This window comes from Rhagoletis zephyria, unplaced genomic scaffold, assembly GCF_001687245.7.
Source record: "Rhagoletis zephyria isolate East Lansing unplaced genomic scaffold, Rhagoletis_zephyria_1.1 Rzeph_scaffold_05522, whole genome shotgun sequence".
NCBI classification, from domain to species: Eukaryota; Metazoa; Arthropoda; class Insecta; order Diptera; family Tephritidae; genus Rhagoletis; species Rhagoletis zephyria.
The window spans coordinates 13,585-26,251 of record NW_016162605.1 but is presented as its reverse complement, the minus strand read 5'-3'; the positions used below and the strand labels follow the sequence as shown (position 1 = coordinate 26,251).

At 39.7% G+C, this 12,667-nt stretch overlaps 3 protein-coding genes across 3 annotated transcripts in view; 1 reads left to right on the top strand and 2 right to left on the bottom strand.

Moving 5' to 3' along the window:
* The window catches only part of RpL37a (ribosomal protein L37a), an 11,113-nt gene extending 7,388 nt beyond the window's left edge, over window positions 1-3,725 (bottom strand). Inside the window, exons 1-2 of the mRNA XM_017627836.1 lie at window positions 3,647-3,725; window positions 3,222-3,357 (exon numbers count right to left, since the gene is read on the bottom strand). Of these exons, the coding sequence (XP_017483325.1) occupies window positions 3,222-3,357; window positions 3,647-3,649 (139 nt within the window). The 5' untranslated portion in view covers window positions 3,650-3,725. The remainder of the gene's footprint in view (window positions 1-3,221; window positions 3,358-3,646) is intronic.
* Window positions 3,726-7,934: 4,209 nt separating this feature from the next.
* On the top strand, window positions 7,935-8,841 carry LOC108372193 (gametocyte-specific factor 1 homolog). The gene is made up of 2 exons (XM_017627835.1): window positions 7,935-8,315; window positions 8,373-8,841. The coding sequence occupies exons 1-2, from the start codon at window positions 8,136-8,138 to the stop codon at window positions 8,688-8,690; spliced, it is 498 nt and encodes a 165-aa protein (XP_017483324.1). The 5' UTR covers window positions 7,935-8,135; the 3' UTR covers window positions 8,691-8,841.
* LOC108372192 (protein D7-like) lies at window positions 8,770-10,894 on the bottom strand. Its single transcript, XM_017627834.1, has 3 exons — window positions 10,590-10,894; window positions 9,075-10,524; window positions 8,770-9,011 (listed from the first exon to the last, which is right to left on the bottom strand). Exons 1-2 carry the CDS (start codon window positions 10,764-10,766, stop codon window positions 9,712-9,714), a joined length of 990 nt encoding a protein of 329 aa, XP_017483323.1. The 5' UTR covers window positions 10,767-10,894; the 3' UTR covers window positions 8,770-9,011; window positions 9,075-9,711.
* Window positions 10,895-12,667: the final 1,773 nt, after the last annotated feature.

The window sequence follows — 12,667 nt, the reverse complement described above, 5'->3', positions numbered from 1 at the left end:
CGATTTTTTATTCTAAATTTTCAGTATTTCTTAAAATATAATTTAATATAAAAAAACGCCGCAGGCGAAAATTTAGAATGAAAAATCGCGCGTCTTTCATGTTTAGTTTGGCAATACCATGGAAATATATTCAATCTAATATCAAATTTGATAAAAGAGCAAGTTTTTGTAGAAACTAAAATTGAAAAGGTGCTTAGTGGAGAAAAACAAGCTAAACGGCGACGCCTGGAAAACAGAACATTTTATTAAAACAATTGTTATGGAAAGGGAAAAATATGCTCCCAAAGAATACTTAGCCAATATAGCTAAGCATCTCAATTTAATATAAGTAGTTAACGATTGTTTGTAAATACTTACTAATTAAAATTTTTTAAATAAATTCCGGTACACTGAAATTGTTTTGATGAAGAAGGTTAGGGGGTGGATTCAGGATTTTTTTAGAAAAGTATTCCCCAGTATTTTTCCCACAGTATTTTTGCGCAGATCTCTCTGCGAGCCTAACTACGACTTAACAGACACGATTTTGATTTGCAAAAATTGTATACCGACCTTTTTTGCCCTCATGTCTGTATTTTGATTTGTCTGGATTTTGATTTGCCGGTATTTTGATTCGTCTGTATTTTGATTTTTCTGCATTTTTGAATTTTGTCTTTATTTTGATATGTCTGGATTTTGAATTTCCGGATTATGAATGTAACCGTGCAAATACCGTTAATAACCTGTCTGTACAGTCCCAGTCCCAGGGGTGCTGTGCGTAGTGCTGGACCTGGTCCTTCAGCTCATGCAAGTTCGAGTGCTGACAACAGTAGCACCTTACTGGGAGAATTTCGGCTTCACTGTGGATGTGATGGTCTGGCGACATCAGAAGACATCCTCTGGTTGTCCAGGGTGTTGTATTGTGGCATGTCTTTAGTTTCGTCCACTGCGAACCAATTGTCCCCGGCGAGCACACAGGTGCTGCATAATTTAGAACCGGGCGGCTTTGTATGTTTGCAACACCGTTTCTTTGTCTTTGGCCAAGTACTGCCGAATTGAGGACTACGGCTCTGTACTTTGTTGGCAATTTCGGTTGTATGCGCCGGGAACGAGAGCTAGATCTGACAATTTTCCGGTTATTCACCGTTGGAATTAGTTTGCCATCGATGAGCATACGCAGCTTTCGTCCTTGTGGTAAAATGGTTGCCGAGAGGGTTAGGCTCCTTGCAGTGAAGAAGCGAAAAAATGTGGAGTGGTAACCGTTTATATTTAAGCATAAGTCATCAATTTCATTTCCGGACGCTGTGTATTTTTTTTTCTGGATTGTGCCTTGTCGGGGTTTTGAGTTGTCGGGATTTTGTCTTGTCGGAATAATGTGTTATCTATATTTTATTTGGTCGGGATTTTGTTATGTCTCTATTATGTCCTGTCTAGATTTCGTATTGTCTGGATTTTTAAAAATTGTCTGGATTATGTCTAGTCGGGATCTTCAAAGTCAGGATTATGGAGTGCTCCCATATTTCAAGTTAAGTTTTTTTTTTGCTTTTTATTTTATGGGTTTCCAATTTCAAAGTTGAACAAAAACTGAATTTCTACAAAATTTTCTATTGCTTAAATACCTTTTGAAAACGAATATTTCAGGTAACAGCCTACCTTGTTCTTTTCAAAATATATTTCATATAAATATTTTCAAAAAGGTATTTAAATTATTTATGAATAGTTTTTGAAACAAAATACAACGTATTAATTATTAACTTATAGTACTTTAATATCTATCTATTAATGAATTACTTAAGTAAAACGCTTTTATAAATGTTTACTAATTCTAGCACTTTTCACAAACAAACAGCAATGACAATGGCCGACAGTAAGAGCAAATGTGTGCTGTCATACGTTTCAAAAGTAAATACACCACAATTAAGGGTTTTTATTAAAGTGCGGGTAAGGCAAAAAGGAGTTATAACTAAAATTGTAATATTTATATCGATATACATATATCGAAAATTTGTAATGTTTATGTTTTCAGAATTTTTATGTTGTGTGGCATCACAACAGTTCAATTAGTCTAAAAAAAGGAGTTGAACTTGGCTTTTTTGCAACTTTAAATGCAAATTGCTTAAAAACTATAAGCCCCGGAGGGTGGGGCCTTCAGATTTAGAATCAGGGCCATCCCCACTACCCCCCTAATATTTGGTTTCTTTCGAAGCCTAGATCCGTTTTGGAAAATTTTCCCTTTACAAATTCCAAAAAAGTTGAACGCACATAAAATATTTATACCTCTCTTAATGAGTACAAAAGTTCGTTAATTAGTTAAGGTTAGTCTTTATGGTAGATTTAAAAAATCGTTTTGGATAATAATATTCGAACACACTAACCTGCACAAGTTTAAGTATAGAACTGATGCCATTATTGCTTCTTATTTGATCTATCTGCGTGCTTGGGTCATATAGCTATGGAGGAAGCTAAGGACCTCAAAACGCAGAATGGAAATAAATATCTTAGGGCTAATGAAATAGCCCGTCAGACGTGGCAATGCATATATTTCGCAGATTGCTACTGCAGCACGAGCAAGTTGAAATATATTTCCAAAATCGATTTGCGCTCTCTCAATTGCAGTCACTTCTTGCAACTTTTATTTCTGAAACTGATTTCAGAAATGTTACAGAAGGCTCTTTCTGGCTGTTCACACATCGAAACAAAATTTCTCTTTCCCAATTTGACACCGAATTGCGAGGAAAATTTGGAATATTGTCACGTCTGACTGGCTCTAAAGACACGAGTTGAAATGCTATATTATATTCAAGCTGTATTAAATATTTTGATTATAGTCCAATTTAATTAGATAACATCTCTTTTTGCTCTTTGTTCGAGCTTATCATTTAATTTTTAGCGTCGCCCACAGATGTTGTCTCAGCCTACGTCTCTACGCGCTACGATTCTCATATCGATGCAGTTGATTTTTCTAGGGCCGCATTTAAAATTAGTCTTCTCTTCTGAAAACCAAACTCAGTGCCGCAATTTAAAGCTTAACTCCCTCAGCTAATTGGCCTGCTTGAAGACACTATAAACATCTTAACAGAATCGCTTCCACTAATTTTCAATTTCCATACATAAAACCATATCATGGGCAAAACTAAACAGTAGTTTGTTATGAACATTCCCCCGACCTGACCACTACTTCTCAGCGCAGCTCAACTCAATTGTTTACATAAAATCCGCAATATTAGACATATGTATAAACTTACATGAACGCAACTTGGCAGCAGGATAACCACATTGGGAGCAGGTTGACTTTTGGATATGGTACGAAGAGCGTCCACAGCGACGACACAGGGTGTGCGTCTTATTGTGACGTTTACCAAAACTTGATGTACCTTTCGTCTAGAAAATATGAAAAACTTTGTTAACCATCATTAAATTCACATTCGAACTATTTGCTAGAATTGCCGAACGATTTCCACTGTGCCATTATGAGTTTATAAGTTATCTTCACAATCCGTAATCTGCTCACCGTACACGCTTGTTTAGCCCATGAATTAATGCAATATTACATTTTCAAAAAAACTACATAGTGTTGCAGCATTCTTATACGATTTTCACTTATTTTCACATTATGATGGCTCAGAAAATCGTGGATTTTAAATTAATTTTAAACAAAAACTCTACCTACCATCTTGGATGGCGAACAGCCGTAGAAGAAAGAGAGAAAGGCTATAGGAACGAAATGGAACTAGAAAAAACATGGCTTTTGACAAATGTCAAAACCGAGTGCTGCCACCCCTTGATGGTTGGTTCGATTTGTAAAACAGCCACATTCTATTACAAACATTAGATCTGTTTTCGTAAACACCATCCAGAAAAAACCAATAAAAGCTTTCCCATCCTATTTAATTAATGAATTTATTTTATCAATTGCAACTATTACTATAGTCTAAGGGCCGGTTGTTCAATGTCTGATTAGCACAAATCGGAGGTAGAAGTTCCGGTTAAGCACAACTACTGCTTTATCGATCACATGTTACATGCATGATGTCGAAATCGTCGATAGTGTAGTGGTAGTGATAACCAGACATTGAACAACCGGCCCTAAGAGCTAGCAACGTTTTCGAGCACGAATTTCATGTCAGCTGGTTTTTTGATATGACATCTCTTTCACTCCCTCGGTTAGCGTGGGGGCCGTCTGGCAGGCGGTAATGGTTGCGTTGACTAGTGCGCATCGTATCTTAGGGCTGGTTGTTCAATGTCTGGTTATCACTACTTGCCGGTTAAACATCATTATCGACGTTTTTGACACCATGCTTGTAACATGTGATCGATAAACCAGTCGTTGTATTTAACCGGAGCTTCTACCTCTGATTTGTGCAAATCAGACATTGAACAACTGACCCTTACAGTTAAGGGCCGGGTACTCAATGTCTGGTTGGCACTAATCCCCCGGTAAACATCGTTACCGACCTTATCGACCCCCTGTTATATGCATGGAGTTAGAATGTCGATAACAATGTTTAACCGGGGAGTTAGTGTTAACCAGAGATGGAGAAACCGGCCCTAAGTTTATCAAGTTTATTGAAATCGCTGGAGAAATTTATCAGAAATGTGTAAACGAGTTTCCATAGAAATTTTGACATTTAGGGCCGGTTACTCAATGTCTGGTTAACACTAATCTGCGGTTAAACATCGTTACCGACGTCTTCGACTCCATGCATATAACAGGGAGTCGGTAACGTCGGTAACCGGCCCTTAGGGCCGATTGTTCAGTGACTGGTTATCACTACTTGCCGGTTAAACATCATTATCGACGATTTCGACATCATGCATATAACATGTGATCGCTAAAGCAGTCGTTGTATTTAACCGGAGCTTCTACCTCCGATTTGTGCTAATCGGACATTGAACAACCGGCCCTTAATGACTTTCAATTTTGATGATTTTTGACCAGCAATGTGTGTGAGGAAATTGAAAGGCAAAACTGATTGTGTGTGCAAGTTAAACTATAATATTTGCTTTTATATTAAAATATCAATAATGTTACCGCCACGAAGTTTTCATGCAAATGAACATGTAGCTGTCAAACTATCAAATCTCCGGCATTAGATGGCAAGATATAAGCTCTAATATATATTGCTCTTGAAGAGCAATGAGCGGTCTCCATTGGCTATTTATATTCTAACATATGTATCAAGATATAAACTTTATCCTGTGGAGACGGGCAGTAAAGAGATGTAAAAAAGACAAAAGTTATTAAAATAAACTTAAAAAATGGTAAAATATGCATTGAACTGAATGAGTTCCGATCAGCAGTGGAATTCTGACTATAGTTACGCTATTTGCTTGTCGATAAAATTCTCTAAATGAAAAGCAGTAGGGCCTGAAAGTATGCAACATGAAACAGAAACACATGAATTGCGTGTTTGTTCTGTGGTCTGTCGTGGTTGTGGTGTGATCTATTGTGTTGTATGTTGTGGTGCTGTGGTGTTTGTGTGGAGCTGCTCAGGTGGACTGGGGTTAGCCGTGGAGGCTGCTCTATTTGAGCAGCAGGGGGCCACAAACGACATGGTCCAAGCTTTACACTTGACTGAGGTGGGGTTGTGGTGTAGTCGTCTCTGGCATACACAGCAGGTGTGGGTTTCTGGCCCTGGGTTTGACTCGATGCCAGCCCTGAGCAGAAGAATACGTAGCAAATGTGGCCCTATGGACGAACAACTTCTGAGATACTTCGCCGGGTTAGATCGCCGAAACAACAGCCCTTGGTCGGGTAAAACCCGAGTCATTCCGGTACGCAGAACCGGATGTCGTGGGCATGTTAAGCTTTGGTCAACCGTGAGGTCACTGTCCAATCCGGTGAAGTTCAGGTGGCCATCAAGAAGGCGAAAGCCTCCTGGGACCGAAGGAATATGGATGTTGATGCTGAAAAATGTGGGTCCTGCGGGAGTAACGTACCTAACGGAGGTCCTCAATTTGTCAATGGCCACTCTCATCATCCCAGACATCTGGAAGGTGGGGAGAGTGGTCCCACTGCTCAAACCGGGGAAACCAGCCAACAAAGGAGATTCGTATCAACCGATAACACTCCTTTCCCCGGTAGCGAAGACACTAGAGGCCTTGCTGCTCCCGTATTTCACGAACCACCTGACCTCAGCGAAGCATCAGCATGGTTTCCGTAAAGTGCACAGTACAGCAACAGCACTTAACGCCATAAACACTCAGATGACTCGTGGCCTTAACCGCAACCGTCCCTGTGAGAGAACTATTCTAGTAGCGTTGGACCTGTCAAAGGCGTTTGACACTGTCAGCCATTTCACGCTACTAGAAGATATACAGGCTTCCTCTCTCCCACAGAGACTCAAACGGTGGTCGGCAAATTATCTGAGTGGTCGACACTCGGCGGTAATGTTAAGAGACAAATCGAGCAAACTCAGGAAAATAAAACAGGGGGGTTCCACAGGGTGGTGTCCTTTCCCCGCTACTGTTTAACTTTTATATTTCAAAGCTCCCTCAACCACCAGAGGGAGTCTCGATTGTCTCTTACGCCGACGATTGCTCGATCATGGCGACTGGAAATGGAATTGATGACTTGTGTTCGAAAGTAAACGGGTATCTCTCCGAGCTTTCTCGCTTCTTCACTGCAAAGTGCCTAGCCCTCTCCCCTACGAAATCCTCGGCGACCTTGTTCACCACCTGGACGAAGGAGGTCAGGCTACCGCTGGGAATTCACGTCGATGATACACCAATTCCGTCGGTGAATAGTCCAAAAATACTCGGAGGAACATTCGACAGTCAGCTCTCCTTCTCTGCGCTCGCAACCGCCTATGTCAATAAAGTACAGAGCCGCAACAAGGTCCTCAAGTCGCTAGCCGGCAGTACTTGGGACAAAGACAAAGAAACGTTGCGGGCAACATACAAGGCAATAGGCCGACCGGTTTTAAATTACGCATCACCAGTGTGGTCGCCGGGGACTAGTAGGACGCAGTGGATGAAGCTACAGAGACTTCTGATGTCGCCAGAACACCACCTGCACGACGAGGCAAAAATGCTCCCAGTCAAGGAGCATAACATAATGCTCTGCAAGCAGTTTCTGGTTGGGAGCCACAGACGTATTCACCCAAACAGACCGCTGCTTGCAGAGGAGCCCTCGCCAAGGCACGTCAGGAGGCATCTCTACGAACTGACGGACGAAGTCCATAGGTTCATTAAGCAAGTGTCCGGCATGCAGAGAGACCCTTCACGACTCGAAACATCTCTTCGCATGCCCTTAAAACCCGACAACCCTAACGCCTTTGTCCGTGTGCACCGACTCAATTNGTGTCCGGCATGCAGAGAGACCCTTCACGACTCGAAACATCTCTTCGCATGCGCTTAAAACCCGACAACCCTAACGCCTTTGTCCGTGTGCACCGACTCAATTGAGGCTGCACGCTTCTTAGGGCTGTCGTTAGTGGAACTTGACGACAACAACTGAGATATTAACCGATCTGGGCGCGGTTGTTGTAGCCACTACAACAACAACAACAACATGAATTTCGTAATCAGCCAAATCTGGTAGTGTGGCCGGCACGCACCTAGATGCTGCGTGTTGTTAGGGGCGTCTGCTAATCTTTTGGAGATTTTTGGCGATCAAAATTTGCGATAGCATATGTGGAATACGGCTGCAGGTGATCTCAGGTGTGAGGCATTTCTGGAAAACATCTGCAGCCGGATTCGCTATCGCTAATTTTGATCACCAAAAATCTCCAAAAGAAAGCAACATCTAGTTACATGCCCCTCATACTGCCTGCTTTGGTTGATTACAAATTGCATCTGTTACTTTTCCACTTTTTTTTCTTAGGACCCACTGATTTTCATCTAGAGAATTTTGGTGGTGGAAATTTAGCGTAGCGGCTGTCAAAATTCCGCCTGATATTTTTTCACTTGTAGGTATGCACAACGATAACCGGTTTAAGACGGTCTGAAAATACAAATTTATCGAGGCTCATTAAATACTACCCGTAAACTTGCGAAAATCTGGCAGCACATATATGCTTTCGGTTATTTAAAATTTAATATGGCCGCTGATTTCCCGTTGTAATAATTCGCACGTAATTTTTCTAGCCGGTTACGCGAACCAAATTTCGACTTTTTATAACTTTAACCCTCATTGAAAAATATAATTTGATTTTGAAATGTTACGCCGTTTGGGTGAAGAGCTTGATATATTAACTTGCCCCTATAACGTGGCACATCAAATACTTCGATGCCGTTTTCAAGTTCACCTAGTTAGGTGTCGAAAGTCGTATCCAGATGCTGAAGTGGTTGTGTGTCCCTTTGATGTAACACATCGTATTAATAAGCAAGAATTAAATGTAAGTGATAAACAACCTTTTATAACAAATTTCGGAACTATCACCAATTCTTTATAGTGGCACGTTAGCTCATGCCCAAAACGCCAATCATTCGAAGTATTCAAAAGCAATGAAACTCCTACACAAGGAGTAACTGCTTCCATTTGTACTTCATTCGATAGCGAAGGGACACAACATAATTCTACGTGGGAAACTGCAAATACATCATTTCAGCTAGAAACCTCGCAAAATTGGGACAATTTACCGAATGTACCATCGTATAATCCTAGTGCATATGCTGAAAAAGCAAATGTATTGCGGGCTCCTGTTGGTATGAAACCAGCTCAAAGAGCTGCTTTTCGCAATGCTGAACGAAAACGGCTACAGAATTTATAAAGCTCTATCGTCAAAAATCACATAGAGTAATTTTTAAGTACAAGTTTTTCTATATCGCGTTAGTAATAACACATTGAAGTTCTCTGAATTTTCTTTATTTAAAATGAATTGTTTTTAGTTTTCACTTAATAAATTCTAAATATATACTTGTGATGCGACTTAAATTATTTGACAATACCTAAACGGGACAATAATCAATGGGACATTAAAAAATCATAATCGGGCAGGTTCTGCAATTCACTTCCGAGTGAATCTTATCCTCTGCCAATTTGAATTCAAAGCGAGCTTGACTCAAATTCACTCGGAAGTGAATAGCAGAACCTGCCGAAATATTTGAAATCGTGTATACGGTGTTTAAAAGGCGATTAATGGAATNAGCAGAACCTGACGAAATATTTGAAATCGTGTATACGGTGTTTAAAAGGCGATTAATGGAATCAAAAGTTGCTTTCAACTAACGGTTGGCTGTTACATCGCCTAAAACACCGTACTAGCAAAACGTAGATATGCAACTAAACCATCAAATAGATGTACGAAATCGAAAATAAAAAAATATTTTTAAAATTGATAATAAGAAACATGATAAGTTTTTAGTCACAAAATTAATAGCATGCTCTAGGATAAAATAACTTACGTTTACATAAAAAAAAAACTTTCATGATCAGAATCTAATTTTATGGTGTTTTCGTTTCTACCAAGGAATGCTGCCTTTTGATTTCCTTTGCCTTTCTCTTTTCGTGCTCGATTCTAAATTAAAGGCGAAGGGTGAGAAAATTTTGTGTTTGTTTTTTAAAATGCCTCTTGTAAGCCAAAAAAGGCAAATTCTCTGCCCTGTGAAGCTTTGTCAGGGAAGATGGTTGCTCCGAAAATCAGATGGTTGTTTAAAACGAAAATTTTATGGAATGCGCGAGATAGACAAGGAAAGAAGGTTAAAACATGCCTATTTACACTTTTTGCTTCGGGGAAGGGCAACATTTTTTGGAAGAAACGAAATCACCATTATATGTATTTCAAACTAAAATTAATTACGAAAATCACTGGAGCGCGAATCATTCCGACGATCATAAGGATATCCACGAAATGCTCCGCGTCCATATGACGGCATACGTGTCGGATATGCAACAAGAGGAGGAGCACGATAAGCATCTGGTGTATATAAATCTGCTTCGTATCTTGGTCGACCATAATCTTTGCTAGTACTGGTGTCTTCATTAGAAGATCCCCTACCGCCATTGTAGTAGGGATCATCATCTATATCATAAGCCGCAGGCGATGGTGCTCTTCGGTTATTGTAAATAGGCGAGCGTTCACGAACAGGACTAGCTCTATAACGAGGAGGCGGTGGAGGAGATTGCGACTCACGGCCATGAATGCGTCTGTAGTAAGCCGAAACTGGAGATCGACTACGTGTCCTAGGTCTGCGTTCATACCTTGATTTAACTTCACGAGGTGGTGATGGTGAAATTTCACGTTTCGGCTCAAGTGCCTCTGCCTCCTCAAAATTTTCTTCCTTTATAGCTTTTTTTGGCGACGTTTCTATTTTTTCAGTTTCTTCTTCTTCATCACTGTCACTATAACTTTCATTATCGCCCAATCTTTTTCGCTCTTGTTTTATAAACTCCTTGCGCTGTGACGGAGGAACTCCAAAAGGTTTTCTGAGGACATTTTTCTGGTCTATATATTTTTGTGGATTGTAGTCTTCCACTTCTGTATCATCCCAATTCTCTTCGCATTCAATTGGGGCATGTCTAACGCGTTCTTCCTCTTTGGGCTCCACTGTATCATATTTATATTGTGTTATAAGCTTTCGATCAGGACAGTTGGTGACATGAAGCTAAAAAAGAAATTTACTCTGGTACACGTGCATATATATGTAAGATTTCGTGTTGTATAACTTACAGCAAATTCAGGCTCCGGTATATGATGTGTTGCGTTAAAAGGACATTTTTGTAGTTCAAGTTGTGGATAATTTTGACGACATTTGATTAGATGAGGTTGCAATCGCTTTCTCAACAAACGATGGGCCTTATTATAGGGGCACACGACAACATCAGAATCGTTCTCTATAGAAAACATTCCTAATTTTTTCTTTTAACTTCGTTACTGATCAACCTCTTAGATAAATAGCGTATTCAAGTTCACTCAGGTAAAATCACATTTCGGCCAAAGCCTGTATTTTGACAAATGTTCTGCTGTGTTCGATTTTAAAAGACAGTGCTCACAGTGTAGCCGGATGATGAGAATTATTTAATTTAGAAGCATTAGGGGCTGTTTACACCGATTACTGATACACGTCTCCACAATCAATTTTTAATGGAAAGTGTATAATCCAAAAAAATTGCAAAATACCATAAAATCGAAAGCTTAAAAACACGACAGAGCTGCAACATTCTGGGGAGAGTACGAGGTAGTAGTGCACGTTACGGGAACCAGGTCAAAAAGGACAGAACAAATCGATAGTGGTATCAATCGACGCGTTTTAACGCGAACAATAACNTTACGAGGTAGTAGTGCACGTTACGGGAACCAGTCAAAAAGGACAGAACAAATCGATAGTGGTATCAATCGAAGCGTTTTAACGCGAACAATAACAATCCGGGGGGGGGAGCGGCGGGGGTTGGGGAATTAAGATTTTTAATGAATTTAAGAGTTATTCGCAAAAAACACATGCACTTTGCACTTTTCGCACCATGTTTTGATGAATTTGATGCAAATAAATGGAGTAAATGAAAGTTGTTCTCTGCAAAAGGTGTTCAGCCCCCTTCTTTGGAGAATTCGACATAAGTGCAGAATACAGCCCGTTAAGCTAGAATAAAACGAAAAAGTGGGCGTGATCCGCCTTTTTTCCTCATTTTAATGGTATAACATTTTTTTGGTGCAAACTTATATTTTCGGTGCTATAGAGGGGCGAAGGGCGAATTTAAAAAAATTTAAAATGGCTATATTTGGAAAAATTTCCGACCGAATTTAAAAATATTGGTATCGTTAGAAAGGTAAACAAAACCTTTTTTCTAATATACACATTTATATAATTTATGTGCATACATTTTAAGAAAACTCATTTAATATATAATATAATCTATAAAAATATGTGTAAATAATGATACACCAAACTATAATAGGTAAATAGAGCATAAAAATATCTTTCATTTAACATATAACTTTATATAGTTAGATTTAAATACCGTGAGTAATTTTGTTTTACTGGTCTTACTGTTTTACTGATGCTTATGATCGTGAACGGGACGACTGCGGCAGAAAGAAGTTCTNCATGAAGGGGGATATGACCATACTGATGCTTATGATCGTGAACGGGACGACTGCGGCAGAAAGAAGTTCTGCGCCAAAATACTTCCGCCGTTTTCTTTGGTAATACAGAAAGGAGAATTCTACTGCCTGAGGGTCATAATCCCTAAGTGCGGCCGAAGGCCGCCTACGCAGAAAGGTGTTCAGCCCCCCTTCTTTGGCAACACAGAAGGGGGAATTCTACTGCCTGAGGGTTATAATCCCTAAGTGCGGCCGAAGGCCGCCTACGCAGAAAGGTGTTCTCTGCAAAAGGTGTTCAGCCCCCCTTTGGTAAAAAATGTTTTTTTTCTCAAAAAATATATATTTTTCTATTAAATGATTTTTCTCAAAATTTATCCACATAAAGTATATTAATATGTATATTAAAAAAGGGATTTTATTTACCTTTCCAACGATACCAATTTTTTTAAATTCGGTCAGGAATTGTTTGAAATATAGCCATTTTAAATTTTCGAAAACTCCCCCTTCACCCCTCTATATCACTGAAAATATAAGTTTGCACAAAAAAATTTTTATACCAGTAAAATCAGGAAAAAAGGGCGGACCATGTCCACTTTTTCGTTTTGTTCTACCTTAACGGGCCGTATTCTGCACTTGTTCCGAGAATTCCACTGCCTGAGGGTTATAATCCCTAAGTGCGGCCGAAGGCCGCCTACGCAGAAAGGTGTTCT

Coding starts and splice junctions, on each gene's coding strand:
- LOC108372192 (XM_017627834.1), bottom strand. CDS start 10,766: ATGTTTTCTATAGAGAACGATTCTGATGTTGTCGTGTGCCCCTATAAT. Junction 10,525..10,589: donor TACCGGAGCCTGAATTTGCT/GTAAGTTATACA, acceptor TTTCTTTTTTAG/CTTCATGTCACCAACTGTCC.
- LOC108372193 (XM_017627835.1), top strand. CDS start 8,136: ATGTTACGCCGTTTGGGTGAAGAGCTTGATATATTAACTTGCCCCTAT. Junction 8,316..8,372: donor TTAATAAGCAAGAATTAAAT/GTAAGTGATAAA, acceptor AATTCTTTATAG/TGGCACGTTAGCTCATGCCC.